This window comes from Carassius auratus, linkage group LG36F (assembly GCF_003368295.1).
Source record: "Carassius auratus strain Wakin linkage group LG36F, ASM336829v1, whole genome shotgun sequence".
NCBI lineage: Eukaryota > Metazoa > Chordata > Actinopteri > Cypriniformes > Cyprinidae > Carassius > Carassius auratus.
This window is the reverse complement of record NC_039295.1, coordinates 1,765,395-1,787,255: the sequence shown is the minus strand read 5'-3', so window position 1 is coordinate 1,787,255 and position 21,861 is coordinate 1,765,395. Positions and strand designations below refer to the sequence as shown.

The following is a 21,861-nucleotide window of genomic DNA, read 5'->3' as shown; positions in this document are numbered from 1 at the left end:
TTCTAATGTATTGAGATGCACCTGTACATTCTGCACATGGCTTGCATGACAGTGAATCAAACTGGACCTTAGAGTTTACAGCACTCTGTAAGAATCTGGCCCAGACAGTAAAAGAGTGATACAGTGCATATTGTTGCATTGATTGGAGGGAGTTCAGCTCTGAAAGCACCTGACGAACCTGCTCTTGACTTCTTATGTTCGCTTTTCTTGTCTTTTGAATATCTCTCTTTGTTTACATTGCTCATTTGCCTTGAATGTATTAAAGTCTCATCCTGATTGGTTGTTGAGCTCAGCATCGACTGACAGCAGGCAAATACAACCAAATGAAGTATTTGTCAAATCGGTGCAAAAGACCTGGACAAAAAAGGGCATATTTTGCTCTGTGCGTGTGTTAGCATCAGAGACAATCCTGGACTTGTTCACTTGTCTCTGGCTGGACTTACTGTACACAGCAGCCTCGATCCGTCTGAGGAGAATCATCTCTAAAGCTCTTCGAAATCACTGCTTGGACTTCAAGGTAAAACTTTTGTTTTGTTCCAATTAAAACTGCTTTAACAGTATGCTGTTAATAAAACTTTACATGTATCTAAAGCTAATAAAACCTGTAAAACAATGAATAAACATGAAAGGAGCGTAATATAATGATGCTGAATTAAGGCTTCTAACCCAGTGTCCCATTTTGTCTCTTGGTTTTTAGTCTGGTGCGCACCGCTGAATCATGCAGCACACATTCAGAGCCATCACACACTCTCCAGGGATACTCATCTGGAGAATCGAGGTAGGCAATAGAAGCTGATGGTGGAACACATCATTAAAATCTGCTGAAGAAACATATGATTGAGATGCTTTCTATAAAACATGAAATATGAGAGGTGCATGCCTGTCCAATTTCACTTTTGTTCATGGATCATCTATTGATCAAAGTATTATGGACTTTCAGTGTAATAAACAAGAATATAAGCCAACTATTCTTGCATTAATAATTGGATGTACCATATGCAAATCATGCAAATGTTAGTGTGGAGATGTTTCAAAGTAATTACATCGAACCTCTTTTGGTGCTTTTTGCTTGATTTCAAGATTGGTTTGATATTTTAATGTTTTGATTGGGTTATCAAAAGTACGGTTGCACTTTATTTTACAGTACGTGTACTAACATGTACTTATAGTGTACTTACAGTGTATTTATCTAAGAAAGTTCTGGTAACACAAGGTAACTACATGGGTTAGGGTTAGGTTTAGGGGTAGGTTCAGGCTTAGTATTACGTAGTTATTGTAATTACTATAATAAGTACATAGTATGTACATGAGGAACAGTACTGTATACACTATAAATTTGGCTATAAACATGAAGATGTAACTCTAAACACAGAAGTGCAGTATATACAGCTGGACTGTACCGCAGCGATTTCTTGTGAATAGTAAGATTTTGGACAGGCTGTCAAGCTCTTTCACAATTTCCCCTCACATTCTTCTTCCAGAAAATGGACCTCGTTTTGGTTCCAGAAAAAGTTCATGGACACTTTTATGAAAGTGACTGCTATTTATTGCTCTCAGTAAGTGAGAAACCCTTTCTGAACCTTTCTATGTTCTGTTGTGAAAAGATCAAACTGCATGTGGTTTCTGTCAGGGCTCTGGTGGAAGGGCTCTGTTTTTTTTGGAGTGAGTCCATCAGATCCTCAGCAGCTTATGTGTGTCATATTGTATGTCTTTCATCCATACGCAGACACGCAAAGCTGGCAAATCTGCATACTATGACATTCATTACTGGATAGGCTCCATGTCGACGCTGGATGAACAGGGAGCTGCTGCTGTCTATGCCATTCAGCTGGATGAGTTCCTGGGCTCCTCTCCGATCCAGTACCGCGAGGTCCAGCACCACGAGTCCAGCATCTTCTGCGGATATTTCAAGCAGGGCATAATGTAAGCATCTCCCCAGGCATTCAGTCAAGTAGAGTTGTTTCTTTGATTAGTTTCAAAGCATTGCTTTAAAAAAGAAGACGAAAAGAAACAGCCCTGCTAACTTTTTGTAGACACACATTTGAATGTGTATGTCTTTAGTTATAAGTCAGGAGGGGTGTCATCGGGAATGAACCATGTGGAGACCAACACTTACAACATTCAGAGACTGCTGCATGTGAAAGGAAAAAGGAAAGTGACTGGCACAGAGGTGAGCAAACTGCTTGTCTTAAGGGGATAGTTCACCCAAAAATGAGAATTCTGTCATCATCTACTCAGCTTCTTATCGTTCCAAAAATGTTTGCCCCTCCACTGACAATCCATGCATCTACCACATCTATGCACTTTGAGTTCATAAAGAGATCGTAAAACCAATCCACATTAATCGAGCTGTTTAGTCCCAGTTTTCTGGAGAGATTTTATAAGATGAACAGATTTAATCACATTTTTTTATTCACATATTTAAACTAAAATATCTGTTTTACATTTTTGGATGAACTACTAGTGCTACAGGTTCCAACATGGTCCTGACACTCTTAAAAATAAAGGTGCTTCACTATGGCTTGGAAGAACCATTTCTTTGTCTAAATGGTTCCATAAAGAACCTTTAACATCTGAAGAACCTTTCCATTTCACAAAAGGTTCTTTAGCAAAAGAAGGTTTTTCAGATTATCAAAAAATTGGGAAAGAGATGGTTCTTTGACTGAATGGTTCTTTGTGGAACCAAAAATGGTTCTTCTGTGGCATCACTTGAAGAACCTTTTGAAGGACTTTTATTTTGTAGAGTGTAATGTGATTGTGAAGATACAAATGGTTGAATGCGCTGGCCACGTTGCAGGTGGAGATGAGCTGGAAGAGCTTTGACACTGGCAGTGTCTTTCTGCTGGATCTTGGCAAGACCATTCTCCAGTGGAACGGCCCTGAAAGCAACAAACAAGAACGTCTGAAGGTATGAGCTCCTAGAGAGATCGTAAAGTGTTGGGTTCTTGTAGATCCTAGTGTCATGCTGCTCCTTGTTGACTGTAAGGGCATGATGCTGGCCAAGGACATCAGGGATCGTGAGAGAGGGGGTCGGGCAGAAATCGGCGTGATTGAGGGGGATGCAGAAGCAAAGTCCCCGTCATTAATGGAACTGATGGTGAGCATTTTGGGTGAACGGCCCGCTAAGCTGCCCAGCGGGACGCCAGATGAAATAACTGACCAGGAGCAAATGTCTAAGCTCACCCTCTATCAGTAAGTGCCGTCAGCTCCCAGTTTTGTGTCTTACATACTAGCTGTTTATTTCATTTGATTGATTAATCAGCTCACCTAATGTTGACGGGGAACTAGTTCGAACGTCTACCAGTCCTCTAACAAACCTTGAACTTTGCAGTGTGTCGGATGCTAATGGAAGTATGAGTATCACAGAGATTGCAACCAGTCCACTCACACAGGACATGCTGAATCACGATGTAAGTGGTGATTTGTGTAAAATACATACCGTATTTTCCGGACTATAAGTCACACTTTTTTCCATAGTTTGGCTGGTCCTGTGACTCATAGTCAGGTGCGAATTATTTATAAAAATTTATTTGACATGAACCGAGAGAAATGAACCTAGAGAAATCATTACCATCTACAGCCTCGAGAGGGCGCTCTATGCTGCTCAGTTCTCCTGTAGCCTACAGTGAACACATAGAGCGTCCTCTCACGGCTGGAGACGGTAATGTTTTCTCTTGGTTCTTGGTTCTAAATAAATGTGACTTATAGTCCGGTGCGACTTATGTTTTTTTCCTCATCATGACGTATTTTTGGACTGATGCGACTTATACTCAGGTGCGACTTATAGGCCGAAAAATACGGTAATTATGATCCTCTCTTGTATTGTTTACTCCCATTATTAGACCATGACAAGCCAATCCAAAACATAATTTGATCAAATATTTCATGTAATTGTGTTCATTTTGTATTTAATTTGTTGGTCAGAAAGCAAGTTCGCAAAAATGTCTAAAGTATAGAAACCATTTGGTGAAAAGGTTTGCACAGCAATCACAGACCCTTTGAGACATACATAATTCATTACCACACTATTGCTGTCACAATCTGGTCCACAAAGGATGACAAACACAAGGAATCCATTAAAATAGTGGAGTAACATTAAATACAACCCACAAAAGATGAATAGCGAAGAGTTAAAGTGTGTATTAAGACACAACTAACAGCAGACAATGAACAGAAAGAACTAAAGGGCTTAAATACACAGGCAAACAAACTCAGGTGTGCTCTATTAATAACAGTGAATAATCTTGAAAACTGAGGATAAGTAGGAACAAGTTAAAAAAACAGACAATGAAACTGAACCAATAACAGAACGTGACACAAGCACAACGTTTCTGACCCTGATTACTACATTTGTAACACGCTTTGATATAGGTTTTGATGAAGATTTAATATGTGACCCTGACCCAAAACCATTCATAATTCTTCAGTTAATTAATAATCTCTCTATTGATGTATGGTTTGTTAGGAGGACAATATTTGTCTGAGATACAACTATTATAAATCTGGAATCTGAAATTTAAAAAAAAAATCTAAATATTGAGAAAATCATCTTTAAAGTTGTCCAAAGAAGTTCTTAGCAATGTATATTATTTTTTAATATATTTACAGTAGGAAATTTACAAAATATCTTCATGGAACATGATCTTTACTTTATATCTTATTGATTCTTGGCATAAAAGAAAAATGTATAATTTTGACCCATACAATGTATTGTTGTCTACTGCTACAAAAATATGCTACTGATGGGAAATGGAGCATTCATTCATTCATTCATTTGATCACACTTCTATAACTACTATGTACGTACATAAAAAATAAGTACATTGTACTTATTGTGGTCATAATATATTTTGCAAAACACCTTTGCTGCTATTGTGGTGGGATATGGCTGAGTTTAATTTATATCTTTCAGGACTGCTACATTTTGGACCAGGGGGGGATGTCAATATTTGTGTGGAAGGGAAAGACAGCCAACAAAGCAGAGAGACAAGCAGCAATGACCAGGGCTCTGGTGAGTTCCTGTTTCACTCATTTCCATTTCTGTTGTGACAGCTGCCGCCGGAGGAGAGTGATCCTCCCTTCATCTCTATAGCGTTTAAAGACTGTGAGCTGCATTATACTGCAGGGACTGAAACAAGACCTTTAAATCACGGCTCCAGCTAAAATGCATAATCCATGATAACACTTCCTCCAGTGAAAAAGTGTTCTGGTCTGAATCAGGAGAGAAATCTGCACAGATCAAGCAGCGATTAAACAGATCTAAACTAATATGTGAGAGACTTTTTCACTGGAGGAAGTGTTGTTATGGATTATAGACTTGTATTTTAGTTAAAAACATCTTAATGCTAGATGTGTTTCATCTTTTGTCTTCTCCAGATGTTCAATGCTGTGGATTATTGTGTTGTTTTTATCAGCTGCCTTCATGATAAGACTACTTACAAATGACAATTGTTATTAATTTGACAGGAGTTCATTAAAATAAAGGGTTACCCACTCACTACTAAAGTGGAGGCTCTCAGCGACGGAGGAGAATCGGCTCTCTTCAAACAGCTGTTCAAGAGCTGGACGGTCAGAGAGCAGACAGCAGGTCTGGGCCGGACACACACCGTGGGGAGAGTGGGTATGTGTCTCATGCATGGGGTTTCAGCTGAACCAAACCAATGCATTTCGTAGAGAAGTTGTTATACTTACAAGCCATTGTGAAGCTTGATTTACTGCAGCTGTATTCATGATGCTGTGATGATGAACAGAAGAAGAATGACCATAAGCTTTGCTCTGTTCTTTCATTGATTAGCTAACGTCACTCAAGAGAAGTTTGATGCCGCTAGGATGCATGTGATGTCTGATGTTGCTGCGCAGGAGCGCTTGGTGGATGATGGCAGCGGACAAAAGCAGGTGAGGAGGAGATGAGTTATTATTATTAAAGAAGTTATGTTATCAATGCAGATGTGAAAAACAGCACATACCTATGAATCAGGATCTAATATACACATTGAGGTAACGTTGGATTAATTGACAGAAAATGAAAAAAAAAGAACATGCATGAAAAAAGTCATCAGTCAATGTCATCTCGAAAGACTTCTCCGTCCTTAGGTGTGGCGCATTGAGAATTTGGAGATGGTGGAGGTGGAACCTGAACTGCATGGGTACTTCTATGGAGGCGACTGCTATCTGATCCTGTACACCTATGATGTTAATGGCAGGAAGAGCTACATTCTGTACATGTGGAAGGTGAAGTGACATATTTCCTTCATCTGTGCAGAAGAGAGTTTTATGGCACTAATGACTGTTGAGAGCCATGTTATTATAAACACATAAAACAAAAGTAGTGTAAAGAAATCCTGGTCTTCTATGATTATGCACCTCAAACATATATCAGAAAATTTAGTTTTTTAATTCTTCACACTTTAAACAAACATCTACAGAATATTTTTTACTTTCGTGTCTCTCTGCCTGAACATTTATGACCCAGGACCACAAAACCAGTCATAATGGAAACATTTTCAGAATTGAGATTTATACCTCTAGAATACATCATCTCTCCAGTGATGTGTGGTTTGTTAGGGTCGTACAATATTTGTCTGAGATACAACTATTATAAATCTGGAATCTGAGGAGCAAAAAAATCTAAATATTGAGAAAATCAAAATTAAAGTTGTTCAGATGAAGTTCTGAGCAATGCATATTACTAATAAATAATGAAGTTTTGATATATTTATGGTAGGGAATTTACAAAATATCTTCATGGAACATGATCTTTACTTAATATCCTCATGATTTCTGGCATAAAAGAAAAATGCATAATTTTGACCCATACTATGTATAGTCTTTTGCTCCAAGTATCCCTGTGCTACTGATGACTGCTTCTGTGCTGCAGGGACTCATTTGTAATTGCCTTGTAACTTAAAACTGCAACAGATGTGATTTTCTCTGTAGACAGATGTTGAATCCACACAGTAGTGGTGAACTCAGAGAGCTTTAATGCGTGACAGCTGAGTGATGGAGGACACGTGGCAGGTAATAATGAGTGTGGTGTGTTTGCTGGCAGGGCCGTCATGCGTCTCAGGACGAGGTGACAGCTTGTGCCTATCAGGCGGTGACCCTGGACCAGCAGTACGGAGATCAGCCTGTTCAGGCCCAAGTCTGCATGGGGAAGGAACCACGCCACTTCATGGCCATCTTCAGGGGCAAGATAGTTATCTTCGAGGTAGCACATTACTTGTTTTAAAGACGTTTGGTTAGTGAACCGTTTGTCGTGGCTTAAACACTCATTTGGCAGCAGGGACATGGTTCTGTGCTCAACTTCTATCCTTTTTCTTTTTAATTTTCACAGAAATGTTCTTAATACACTGGTTGACTTCTATTGATTAATTTGCATTAATTTAGCATCTGTTGCAATGACAACCCAATCATCATCATTTCAGATGAATACAGTAGAGGACTTTCCCCTTGCGTTCTGTCCTACTTTAGTCTTCATTTTAAACATCCAAAAGACCAATACCATAAAAAAAGGTCAAACTTTAGATTAGGGACCAATTCTCACTATTAACTAGTTGATTATTAGCATTCATGTTACTAGCATACTGGCTGTTTATTAGTACTTATAAACCACATATTAATATTTTACTCTGCATGACCATATTTTAGATCCCTTAATCCACCTCATACCTAAATTTAACAACTACCTTTCTAACGATTAATAAGCAGCTAATTAGCAGTTTATTGAGGCAAACGTTGTAGTTACACTAATAGTGAGAATTGGTTGTGTGACCAAAATAAACAACAGAGGAACACAAAACAACTCAAAATGACAGAGAAATGTATTAAAACATTTGTGTTCGCTATGTAGCCTAATAAACCTACATTTATTTTAATGCAAGAACCTCTTTCAAAACAAAAATACAAACTACTATCAGGATATTAAGTTTAAACATTTTACCACCTATACATAATGTGCTGCTTTTACATTAGAAACTGTGATAACATTATCATTTGCTACAATGTGTTCATAACGTATAACATTTCTCAGACATACAATTACCTTATGTGAAAGACGCTGATATTATGAGCTAAAGATTTTATTAAGAATGTGCATTAAATTTCATTAAATTAAATTTATGCAATTAACAGACGCTTTTATCCAAAGTAACTTACAGTGCATTCAGGCTATCAATTTTTACCCATCATGTTTTCCCGGGAAATCAAACCCCCAACCTTACGCTTCATAAGGCAATACCCTACCACTTGAGCTACAGGAACAGCATAAATGTTCTGTTTTCTTAAATATGGCTTTGTTTCCATCCTAGGGAGGGACATCCAGAAAGAGCGCCCCGGAGCCAGAGCCGCCCGTCCGTCTGTTTCAGATCTGCGGCTCTGACCCGACCAATTCAAAAGCTATAGAGGTGCCAGCTCTGGTGGCCTCGCTCAACTCCAACGATGTCTTCCTCTTGAAAAGCCAGAGCGGCGTCTTCCTGTGGTATGGCAAAGTACGCAGTCTCTCTACTCTCATCACACTGGTAGTGTTTAATTGAAAAAAGCAGTTGTAAAGCACAGCATGCAATGTCCACCACTACTGCCCTCCTAATGGAGATTATTGGGAAAGCAGCACTTAGCTCTATATATAACCTCTCAGGGGTCCAGCGGTGATGAAAGGGCCATGGCTAAGGAGGTGGCCTCATTTATTGGTCGAGGCTTACCAGAGGAGATCATGGCTGAGGGACAGGAGCCATTTGAGTTCTGGGAAATCTTAGGTGGAAAAGGACCATATGCAAGTGACAGAAGGTACACCGAACTTTATTCTTATTCTCAGAAAATGGTTCAAAAGCTGTTGATGGGACAGTACCCTTATGTTAGTGACTAATATGTATCTTTAAAGGGGTCAGCCAAGTGTAGTGACCCATACTCAGAATTCGTGCTCTGCATTTAACCCACACAGCAGTGCACACACACAGCAGTGAACACACACACCATGAACACACACATGGAGCAGTGGGCACCATTTATGCTGCGGCACCCAGTTGAGTCGTGGTATTGCCAGCCAAAGACTCGAACCCAAAACCCTAGGATTAGGAGTCAATCTCTCTAACCAACAGGCCACGACTTCCCATAAAATATGATCATAGAAGGCTGTGAAAATTAATCTGCATTGTTAATCCTTTTGATCTTTTATTTAAAAAAAATCTCAAAATATATATCCTTTCATTGGAAAATAAGAATTTCAAATGGGGGGGAAATATCATTATTGAATAAACATTTTTTTCTCAAATACTCATTGGACACAATTATTGGCACCCCTAGAAATTCTTATGAGTAAAATATCTCTGAAGTATATCGCATTCATATTCACAATTATGAGCACTCCAGCATGATTATAAACATGAAATTATCCAGCCATGGCTTCCTGTTTCACAGAAATATAAAGAGGAGGGAAAACAAAGCCCAAATTCCCTTAATCATCCATCAGAATGAGAAAAACCAAAGAATATATTTCTGATGTGCAGCAAAAGATAATTGAGTTTCACAAATTGGTGAAGTGGCTTTAAGAATAGAGCTAGAGCAGTGACAATTCTAATTTCCACCATAAGAATTTCCAATCAACAGAAAATGTTACGAAACTGCCTGGAAGAGGACGTGTGTCTATATCGTACTAATGCATGGTGAGAAGGTCAGTTTGAGTGGCTGCAGAAAATAGTTGAGTTTCTGGTTCAGAAAACCTTGAAAAAATTGTCAAACAGAACCTAGAAAAATTCTCCTAGCTCATCCAAAAACAAACTCCAGCATATTCAGTTATCAGACACGACTGGAACTTAAAACGGGACTGGCTTCTATCGTCAGATGAAACTAAAAATGAGCTCGAGATGGGTTTGGTGAACACAGGGATAAAAAGTACCCCATGTGGACATTGAAATATACAGCTGTATTTTTGATGTGGTGGGCCTATATTTCTGCTGGAGGTCCTGGACATCTTGTTTAGACACATGGCATCATGGACTCTATTAAATACCAACAGATAAAAAATCAAAAAGTGACTGACTGTGTTAGAAATCGTATAATGGGCCATGTTTGGATCATTCAACCGTACAATAATCCAACCACAAACCTCAAAAACAACACTGAAATGGGTCACTGAACACAAAACCAAGCTTCTGCTTTAGCCATTCCAGTCCTCTGACCTGAACCCTACAGAAAATGAGAAGAGTGAACTGAAGAGGAGAAGCTGGGAATCTGAAGGGTCTGGAGTGATTCTGGATGAAGGAATGGTCTCTGATCTCTTGTCAGGTGTTCTCTAACCTCATCAGGCATCATAGGAGAACATTTAGACCTGTTAGACTTTTATGATTTTTTAAAATAAAAGATCAAAAGGATTAACAATGCAGATGAATTTTCACAGCCTTCTTTGATCATATTTACCAAGGGGGCCAAATTTTTGGACATGACTATATGTCAAAGGATCAAGGGAATTTTGGTTTCTCTCTTCATGACCCCTTTAAGGTAATAATATGCACCCTTTAGGGGTAAATATAGGGTCTTTCGCACTGGAGGAACCTTTTCATAGTTCCTAGAACTATTGGTGGAAATTACTGATTTTGGCGTGTTTGCACTGTAGGGACTAGGAACACATTAAGTTGTGTGAACTCGGTTTGGGAGAACCTACTTCAGAGTAGGGTCTAAAACAATTCTATACAGTTAAATACATGTGAAATATAAACGAAACACCAAATACTCGCACATACACAATACATTTTTAAAAAGCCATGTAAAAAAATGACTTCATGAAAACAGCAATAACAGCATTTACCTGTTGTCTGCAGCATTGTGTTCTTTTCTCAGCCTTGGTGATGACACTGCAAGTTGTCAGTTTTCATGCTCTTTTAAAGGGATAGTTCACTCTCAAATTAAATTTTGCTTTGTTTTAGCTTACCTCAAGGACATGCAAGATGTAGGTTTCTCTGTTTCCTCAGTATTTCCCATTTTGATATTTTTAGGTCCAACCGTTCTTGTCTGTGTCTCACATAATGGATGTCTATGGTCACCACCTCAAAGAGCATGCACAGAGGAGTCCAAATTAAACAATTCCCCATCAAATTCAACGTTGTCCATGGATACATTGAAATCGTCTTCCATTGCAATTTCCTGTTCGCCTAAATAGGTTTAGATCTTCACAGAGAAAGGTAATACTTCTGAAATCTGTGTAAACCATAGGCAGTAAGTGTAAACAATGAGTGATGTGCGCACGCGAGAGATCACATCCGGCGCTTTCCGCGCTTGCGCAGACTAAAGCCAGAGCGCGCGCACGTCACATCAGAAAGCACTCGTGCACTCAGATCAGTTGGACGTGGTTGTGTACAAGAAGTAAAAACGATATAAATACTGTTCGTTTTCTTACACACACCGCTCGTTTCGTGTCTTAGGTCATCAATGTACTTACGATGGGGAATTGTTTAATTTGGACTCCTCTGTGCATGCTCTTTGAGGTGGTGACCATAGACATCCATTATGTGAGACACAGACAAGAACGGTTGGACCTAAAAATATCAAAATGGGAAATACTGAGGAAACAGAGAAACCTACATCTTGAATGTCCTTGAGGTAAGCTAAAACATAAAAAAATTTAATCTGAGAGTGAACTATCCCTTTAATTTACATAACATCTCCATTTTCAAGAAACCCATGTCACATGACATAAAACAGCTCTGATCACTGCGTCCTCCATTCACCAGTTGCTAACGTTTGTAAATGTAGCGAATAAAGATGTCAAATAAATACAAAATAAATAAAGATCAAATAAATGATGTTGGCTGCCGGAGGGAGAAGCGTGTTCTCTAGGAAGCACCCTGCTTGGCTAGTTCCTAGAAGTACAGTGTGAAAGCTCCTAATGCTACAAAGGTACCCCAGTGACAGCTTTTGTGGGAATGTGGGAAAAATTCTTCATTCTTGACTGTTGATGTCACATCTTCTTAAAGATTACAGCAGGTTACTCTAGATCATCAACCGCGTCTTTTTGAATGCTCCAATAAGACTGGTCTGTTCATTGCCACTGAGGTAACCCAGTTCACACAGGATGATCTGAGAGAGGACGACGTCATGCTTTTGGACACGTGGGATCAGGTAGACCAGCTCTGTTCCTCTGTAATGAAATGTAAAGTTGGTGAAAGGCAATGCTTCTTCAATAGTATCACTGGTATACCAACATCTGAATAATAACAATACAGCAGTCGTCATAATAATGTAAGCCCTGACCCTAAATATCTTGAGAAGTGGATTAGATTACTAGAGTCCTAAACACAGCCTTCGGCTCTTCTAGGTCTTTCTCTGGATAGGAAATGAAGCCAATGATGTGGAGCGTAAGGAATCTTTGACAACTTGCCAGGAATACCTGCGGACTCACCCTGGATCCCGGGACCCTGACACACCTGTGATACTGGTGAAGCAGGGCTTTGAGCCTCCTACCTTTACTGGGTGGTTCATGGCCTGGGACACGACTAAATGGAGCGTAGGTTGGATTTGCATCGTATAAACATGCTGAAAGAGGTTTATAGGCCTACTGTTTAAGGAGATGAACGAAACTCGTTTTGCTGTAATTCACATGCAGTTTTTATCGTTGTACTAGGGTGGCAAAACCTATGAGCAGCTGAAGGAGGAGTTAGGAGAAGTTACATTGCCCACTAAAGTTGATTCTGTATGATCCTTTGTATATAATACACATTTCAGTCAATATCTGCCTGATTTGCATAAAAGATTTGCGTCAAATTGTAATTTCTCATGACAGGGATCCAGTGGTGCGGAGACTAAAACCATCTCACAATATCCACCAGAAATGCTGATTAACAAACTGTCTGGAGAGCTGCCTGAGAACGTGGACCCCGCACACAAAGAGGTGCGTAACACTTCATGTTTTGGTTTACAGGAGCTTCATCAAGCTTTCAAGCAACACGAGCTGATCCTATTGTGAGCAGGGGAAAAGCAGCGTTTGCTCTAAATAGTACTGTTGTCCACCAAGAAAGTCTTGTCATCGTTTGGATGTATCGAGTTCCCAGGAATTTTGCCACCTGCAGACTATACAAACCTTGACATCTTCCTGTCAGATTATGAGCCGATCCCATTTTCATGCATGGCCCATGTTGATTAATTAACTTAAATGATCCTGCTAGGTTCGATGTAAACAAAACCTTTGTGCATAGAAAAAATCTGGACTTTCAGTTTGATTTTATTCCAAAACAATTTTCTTGGATCATTTTCCTCAGATTTGCACAAAGTCTAACATGAATTATTTAAGGACACGCCTTGTTACATAACCAACTTGTTATCTGTCATCTGGTACAGAGCCTCTGTCTAATGCCTGGCGTTGCTATCATTATCTATATGCCTTACTACAGTTCGAACAGAAGAAGCATACAACTACAAATCCCAAGTTATGAGTTCAGTTCCAAAGAAATGTATGAACCACACAGATAGACAGCTCAGACAAAAATCATCCATGAATTAAAATGAAGAGTTCAGATGCAATATAATTAAGTGCTGTTTGGAATCATCTTTTATCCGGCTCCTATGTGTAGGTTCAGAAATGTAGCTTTAATGTCAATGAATAGGTTCTTTTGCATCTGAACTCTTCAAATGTAGATGTTGCACTGTGCACAGAGAAGTGACTTTGACAGCGAAAATGCATTCTGTGCATGTGCTGTTTAACGTTAGCATGCTTTTAAAATCTGCAAATGTTACACAATTATAAATTCAGAGTCGTGTACGTATTTCAATTTCACAAAACATACTGTCCAAATACCAAACAAATTGCTGGTTATTCTTCCAAGAGGGCACAGGCCTCAACCAAATGAAGTGCAGCAGAGAAAGGGAGTTATGAGCAAATTTGACTAAAATATTTAAATATATTTGAATAAAAGTGTGGTGTTGCTTTGTTGAAGGCCATGTGTGCTGCTGTATATAACATTAGAATTCCCATCACCTCATTCGAGTTAACACAGTTCTTCTTATTGTGATTAAAATAATTTTCATACATTTACATCATACATTTTCTATCTCCTTTTCATGGTATATTAGAGACATCTCTCTGACGACGATTTCCAGACCATATTTGGAATCTCCAGAGAACAGTTTGAGAACTTGCCTCAGTGGAAACAGACGACCATTAAGAAGCAAAATGGATTGTTTTGAAAAGTGACGTATGTTTTGTAAGTGCTGGTAGTGGGAAGAGGGAACAAAGATGCATCTATATTTCCTAGTTCAAAATCTTTTGTCATAATTGATATCACTAATGTAATCCATCATATACTCCAGACACAGTAATCATATTGCAGTTTAATTGTGGGACTTGTGCTGTTTTTGGTGAAAGCTAAATAAAAATGTGTATATTTGCAATAATTTTTTTGAATCTTTCTACTCATATGGTTTCTTCGATTAACATTACCATCTATACCACAACTTTTGGCTAAAGTGTGTACATGTGATATAATATACATAACCATGTCAATGAATAACATAAAAACTGATACGAAAGCTGTGAAAGAAATATGCACAGGAAAAACAAATGTAAAGAAGACAAAAGTGTTGGGATAGTAACTAAATGTTTGTATGTTTATTACTCATTATAGTTACTCCTTTCAAAGGTAATAGTGTTACTTTTCTTATTACTTTCTGGAAACAGTAATTAGTTACAATACTAGTTACATTAATTTCACGCCCCACATTAGTTATTATGTATCTTCCCCATAAAATTATTTAAAAATGTTACTAAACAATATATTTCAATATATTTCATTATTTGACACTGGATCACAGTCAGGACAAATAATCAGGAAAGTGATGTATTCATCTCATTAATTGTCATGTGTAGCTTGAAGCTAATTGTAGCTATAATTACCCATATACAATTATATTTCATGATGTATTTTATCAAAAGAAATGACATAAGTTCATGAGAAAATGTTTTTATACAATAAAATTGTGTACAATTTATAAGCCATGTAAAACCAGAGCGTCTGCAAGTCATGAAAACTATGAAAACAAATCCTGAAATTATTGGATTATTGGACTTTAAACCAGTAGAGGTTGATGCATCAAATGTATCTTAGTAAGGAGCTGTTTTATGGATGGCAACTGTGATTTTATTACTGAAATCTTAGTAGTACATGCGGGGGGCTAACAAGTTTAACAAGATATCTAGACACACCTGGGAAGGCTAATCAAGTGGAACCAAGATACAAACTAATGCAAATAAAATGCATGATGCAACGAGTGCAAGAAATACTTCAAATAGCCAACATGGAAAACACTTGGAAGAAAACTAACACAAAATATGTCAAACCACGATGAGAACTGGAATGAACAAAATGGGGAGTACTTACGAACAGGGTAAATCAAAATTACCATTACACTGACTTAGTTGATTAAGTGAATAATGAATAGCAAAAGCTTTTTTTCGGACTGAGTCATGCAATAAAGCTGACATATGCATCAAATTTTCACATATGCCTGTGATCTCCTAGATGACGGTAAGTTTTAAAACAACCAACACTTTAATGTTTAACAGCGAATGACTCATAATTCTATTCTAATTTAGTTTCTTTGTGTTTGGTAACGAAGGGCCTACTTTGCATCAGCAACACTGACTCCGTGACAAACAAGCCATTCATAAGAAGACACCTGAAGGCACCTGTATTCACAGCAACTAGTTTCAAACTAATTATACATTTGATTTTAATTATAAATATAATAATATATTATGTGTCAGGCCGTCATTCATGCAATGGTATGCAAAATCATGATCCTACTAAACAGCTACTTCAGTTAGGGTGCAATATTCAGGAATCAAATATTTATATAGCAATCACAGGACACCTATTTGGAAACTGAAAACAAACATTTCAACAATTATTAAATTATCAATATGTTTTAATTTTAAATGTATCCAGAAACATAATAAGAAAGTAGTAACAGAACTTGTCAAGGATTATTAACCCAACTCCAAAATTTGAATCTACTGAGAGCCATGGAAGTTTAGAGGACACACAATAATAGTGTAGTAACAAGTAACAACACAATAATAGTGTAGTAACAAGTAACAACACAATGATAGTGTAGTAACAAGTAACAACACAATGATAGTGTAGTAACAAGTAACAACACAATGATAGTGTAGTAACAAGAAGCAACACAATGATAGTGTAGTAACAAGAAACAACACAATGATAGTTAGTAACAAGAAGCAACACAATGATAGTGTAGTAACAAGTAACAACACAATGATAGTGTAGTAACAAGTAACAACACAATGATAGTGTAGTAACAAGTAACAACACAATGATCGTGTAGTAACAAGAAACAACACAATGATAGTTAGTAACAAGAAGCAACACAATGATAGTGTAGTAACAAGTAACAACACAATGATAGTGTAGTAACAAGTAACAACACAATGATAGTGTAGTAACAAGTAACAACACAATGATAGTGTAGTAACAAGTAACAACACAATGATAGTGTAGTAATAAGGAACAACATAATAATAGTGTAGTAATAAGGAACAACATAATAATAGTGTAGTAATAAGGAACAACATAATAATAGTGTAGTAACAAAACATTTATAGTGTAGTAACAAGTAGCAACACAGTTATAGTGTAACAAGTAAAAACATATTTATAGTGTAGTAACAAGTAACGGCACATTAATTGTGTAGTAACAAGTAGCAACACATTCATAGTGTAGTAACAAGTAACAACACATTAATAGTGTAGTAACAAGTAACAACACATTTACAGTGTAGTAACAAAACATTTATAGTGTAGTAACAAGTAAAAACATTTATAGTGTAGTAACAAGTAACAACACATTAATTGTGTAATAACAAGAAGCAACACATTAATATTGTAGTAACAAGTAGCAACACATTAATAGTGTAGTAACAAGTAACAACACATTAATTGTGTAGTAACAAGTAGCAACACATTTATAGTGTAGTAACAAAACCTTTATAGTGTAGTAACAAGTAACAACACATTAACTGTGTAGTAACAGGTAACAACACATTTATAGTGTAGTAACAAGTAACAACGCAATAATAGTCTAGCAACAAGTAACCACACATTGTAAAAAATAAATCATGGGTCTTGTAATTTTAATTAATACAGTTAATACAAGGTGATAAATAAAAATGCTGTGCGTATTTAATTAAATAAACTGTGATTCAGTATTGTATAGAAAATAATGAGGACTATTATTTTAAATGAGTCTACCCCCCCCGGATTACTGTTATAAACATGAGCTGCGTCTAAAAGGCAAAGGGGGAGGTGTTGCTTCAATTTATAACAATGTTTTCAGGATTTCTCAGAGGGCAGGCTTCAAGTATAATTCGTTTGAAGTAATGGGGCTTCATATAACATTATCCAGAGAAACAAATGTTAATGTTATGATGTTTGTACTGGCTACTGTATACAGGCCACCCGGGCACCATACACACTTTATTAAAGAGTTTGGTAATTTTAGCACATAAATACCCCAGAGTTAGTTCTGGCTGCAGATAAAGTTTTAATAGTTGGTGATTTTAATATCCATGTTGATAATGAAAAAGATGCATTGGGATCAGCATTTATAGACATTCTGAACTCTATTGGGGTTAGACAACACGTTTCAGGACCTACTAATTGTCGAAATCATACTCTAGATTTAATACTGTCACATGGAATTGATGTTGATAGTGTTGAAATTATGCAGCCAAGTGATGATATCTCAGACCATTATTTAGTTTTGTGCAAACAAGATGGTAGAACCATCACTTCTACCACAAAAGACTGCTTTTTAAGTTTATCCGAATTCCTTAGCGTATCCAAAACCTAAGAACAACTTGATGATGTAACAGACACTATGGACTCTCTCTTTTCTAGCATTTTAAATACAATTGCTCCTTTACACTTAAGGAAAGTTAAGGAAACCAGTCTGACATCATTGTATAATGAGCATACTTGCACCCTAAAGAGAGCAGCCCGAAAAATGGAGCGCAGCTGGAGGAAAACAAAACTAGAGGTATTTCGTATTGCTTGGCAGGAAAGTAACCTATCCTACAGAAAAGCATTAAAAACTGCTAGATCTGATTACTTTTCTTCTCTTTTAGAAGAAAACAAACATAACCCCAGGTATTTATTCAATACAGTGGCTAAATTAACGAAAAATAAAGCTTCAACAAGTGTTGACATTTCCCAACATCACAGCAGTTATGATTTTATGAACTACTTTACTTCTAAAATCAATACTATTAGAGATAAAATTGTAACCATTCAGCCGTCAGCTACAGTATTGCATCAGACAGTGCACTATAGATCCCCTGAGGAACAGTTCCACTCATTCTATACTATAGGAGAGGAAAATTTTTACTTGTTAAATCATCTAAACCAACAACATGTATGTTAGACCCAATACCATCTAAGCTCCTAAAAGTGGTGCTTCCAAAAGTCATAGATCCTCTTCTGACTATTATTAATTCCTCATTGTCATTAGGATATGTCCCCAAAACCTTCAAACTGTTATTAAGCCTCTCATAAAAAATAAAAAAAAACACAACTTGACCCCAAAAAACTAGTTAATTATAGACCAATCTTGAATCTCATTTTTCTGTCCAAGGTACTAGAAAATGTAGTATCCTCACAATTATATTCCTTCTTAGAGAAAAATGGTATCTGTGAGGATTTCCAGTCAGGATTTAGACCGTATCATAGTACTGAGACTGCTCTCCTTAGAGTTACAAATGATCTGCTCTTATCATCTGATCGTGGGTGTATCTCTCTATTAGTTTTATTGGATCTTAGTGCTGTGTTTGATACAATTGACCACAACATTCTTTTGCACAGACTTGAACACTTTGTTGGCATTAATGGTAGTGCATTAGCATGGTTTAAATGGTACTTATATGACCGTCATCAATTCGTAGCAGTGAATGAAGAGGTATCATATTGATCACAAGTGCAGTATGGTGTACCTCAAGGCTCAGTACTTGGGCCACTACTCTTCACGCTTTATATGTTACCCTTGGGAGATATCATCAGGAAACATGGTGTTAGCTTTCACTGTTATGCTGATGATACTCAGCTCTATATTTCTTTGCGGCCCGGTGATACACAGCAATTTGAAAAATTAATGGAATGCATGGTCGATATAAAAAACTGGATGATGAGAAATTTCTTACTGCTAAATTATATATATTATAAAAAAAAACAGAGGTGTTAATTATAGGACCTAAAAACTTTGCATGTAATAACCTAGAACAGTGTCTAAGACTTGATGGCTGCTCAGTCAATTCTTCATCATCAGTTAGGAACCTAGGTGTGCTATTTGATAGCAATCTTTCCTAAGAGAGCCATGTTTCTAGCATTTGCAAAACTGCATTTTTCCATCTCAAAAATATATCTAAATAATGGTCTATGATCTCAATTACAAATGCAGAAATGTTAATCCATGCATTTATGACCTCAAGGTTAGATTATTGTAATGCTTTATTGGGTGGTTGTTCTGCACGGTTAGTAAACAAACTATGAAGGTATTTTTGATTCAAATTAACTGAGCACCTGTGGCAGTGCGATTTGTAGTTGTAGAGAAAAGCCACACATGTGTATCAGTAAATTTGAAGCCACAGAGATAAATGTTTTAAGAGTTGCAAACCTGTAGCCTTTTTTTCTCTCCCACAAACACAACACACCAGTTACACCTTCTCAAATTCTTCATTGCAGGTGCACAAATCCTATTCTACAAATCACACATTTAGAAACTCGTACGCTCACATTTTTGAAACAATTGCTGCAGTGAATGTGGTGCAAAACGCATTTACACACCCGCATCAAGAAATGTGCAGTCGTGGAGAAATGTTGAACATCCGCAAATCAGTACGTGAATTCATCAAATGAGAGTTGCACACTTGTAGAATATTTTCTCAGAATGTCTTGTATATTTTTCTACCACAAACACAAAGTACATAACTACAGCTTCTTGAATCTGCTGCGATGAAGCTCAAACACTGTTTTTTCGCTTTCAAGCGACAAGTTTCGCGCTCTCCCTTTTGCACCGAGATATTTGGTTCAAAAGTGATTTGTGCATCTGTAGAGGTAGTGGGCGGGACTGTTTAGAGATTATAGAATTTCAGCCAATCAGAAGAGCTTACTGAGCCGGTAGATATACGCCCCAAGCAGTTTTACGCCCCTGTTGTTCCTCATGCGTCCAGTAGGGGGAGGCTGCAGACCTATGACCTACTGTAAAATGTATTATTTATATATATTTATAAACTGTTTTTATATACAGAGATTGACTGATATATGATGTTGTGAATTTATATTAAGTTATATTTAGATATTAACCATATTCAGGCCATTAGACATACAGTACTGTGTAATCATATGGATCCTAAATGAAATATTTGCTTTACAATTCACAATTGCTCGTTATACAGCAACAGAACATGTTCTACATAGCATTTTATGAAGACCAACAAAATTTAACAATTTTCTAAAGTTCCAAGGGTCATTTAAAAGAAAGACAATATTGTTGTTCACAAAAAAAATTTCTTAACAGCATGACTCCTGTAGATGACTCTCCAATGGTTTGCCACTCTTCTTTAATGGTTTCTTTATCCTGCTGTCAAAGTGATCCCACTCACTGATAAAAATAAATAAAAAAGCAAAAGTTGCATAGTGGTAGAAAACAATGGTTATTTATAAATAATGGCAGGATGTCATGTTTCAATTTTTTTTTTCCTTTATAGGATCCTTACAGTAGCTTGCATCAATGACAGGTCCTCGAAGGAATTTCTCCTCAGCCTCCAAGATGGACACATCTTTCACAACAGCAAGAGCACAGATGATGGACTACCAGAGAAAGATTTATCACAGCCCAAATAAGCCAAGCATCATTTTGCTTTTTTTTTTTTTTACAACAAAATCCAAAGTTCCTTTTCTATATTAAGCACAAAACTATTATTTTATAGAAATTATCTAACATTATGGATAAACTATTTGACATTAAAAACAATGTGAATATGACACCATGCAGAGCACAACTAACACACAAGACCATACCTCTGGAAAAGGGACATCCATAATGAATCTGATCTGGTCACTGTGGGTGTGTGTAGGTGTGCCATCCAAAATTGAAGTCATCTGAGTGTAGATAACATCAATTCGCTCCTGATCTTCAATGAACAATATTGATGGAACACTTGGAAAAAGTGTCAAGTCACTTTGATTGTTTTTTTTTTTTGTCCATTGATGATAGACTGTGGTTAGTTAAGTTTGAGTCAGACAGAACATCTGACTCAATCAAGTACTTTTGCCTCTCGAAATAAACTGATCCATCTTTTGAATTGATATCGCTATTCTTTCTTATTTAATTGATCAATCTTTTATAAATAATAAATGTTGCATCATTACACAATGCAATCAACAACAAGTACTTTAGCAGATTATTTAACATACCTCATCCGTATCGCTTCAAGAAGGTCTGCTGCTATCATACATATAGATATGGTCTGCTGTTCTTATAAATGACTGGGCTCATATACTAATATACTGCCTCCCCCTACTGGACGCATGAGGAACAACAGGGGCGTAAAACTGCTTGGGGCGTATATCTACCGGCTCAGTAAGCTCTTCTGATTGGCTGAAATTCTATAATCTCTAAACAGTCCCGCCCACTACCTCTACAGATGCACAAATCACTTTTGAACCAAATATCTCGGTGCAAAAGGGAGAGCGCGAAACTTGTCGCTTGAAAGCGAAAAAACAGTGTTTGAGCTTCATCGCAGCAGATTCAAGAAGCTGTAGTTATGTACTTTGTGTTTGTGGTAGAAAAATATACAAGACATTCTGAG

At 37.2% G+C, this 21,861-nt stretch overlaps 1 protein-coding gene across 1 annotated transcript; it reads left to right on the top strand.

Annotated features, from left to right (window-relative positions):
• Positions 1–365: 365 nt before the first annotated feature.
• Positions 366–14,340, top strand: avil (advillin). Its single transcript, XM_026240811.1, has 20 exons — positions 366–517; positions 698–778; positions 1,482–1,556; positions 1,727–1,923; positions 2,062–2,170; positions 2,798–2,908; positions 2,987–3,192; positions 3,332–3,410; positions 4,913–5,011; positions 5,467–5,620; positions 5,795–5,895; positions 6,094–6,231; positions 7,049–7,207; positions 8,307–8,486; positions 8,633–8,781; positions 11,964–12,108; positions 12,305–12,493; positions 12,611–12,679; positions 12,770–12,877; positions 14,056–14,340. The coding sequence occupies exons 2-20, from the start codon at positions 719–721 to the stop codon at positions 14,167–14,169; spliced, it is 2,442 nt and encodes an 813-aa protein (XP_026096596.1). The 5' UTR covers positions 366–517; positions 698–718; the 3' UTR covers positions 14,170–14,340.
• Positions 14,341–21,861: the final 7,521 nt, after the last annotated feature.

Excerpts from the sequence above, each read along its gene's own strand:
- avil (XM_026240811.1), top strand. The coding sequence starts at position 719 with ATGCAGCACACATTCAGAGCCATCACACACTCTCCAGGGATACTCATC. Across the intron at positions 1,557-1,726 it reads ACTGCTATTTATTGCTCTCA|ACACGCAAAGCTGGCAAATC; the intron begins GTAAGTGAGAAA and ends ATCCATACGCAG. Across the intron at positions 12,109-12,304 it reads TTTTGGACACGTGGGATCAG|GTCTTTCTCTGGATAGGAAA; the intron begins GTAGACCAGCTC and ends CGGCTCTTCTAG.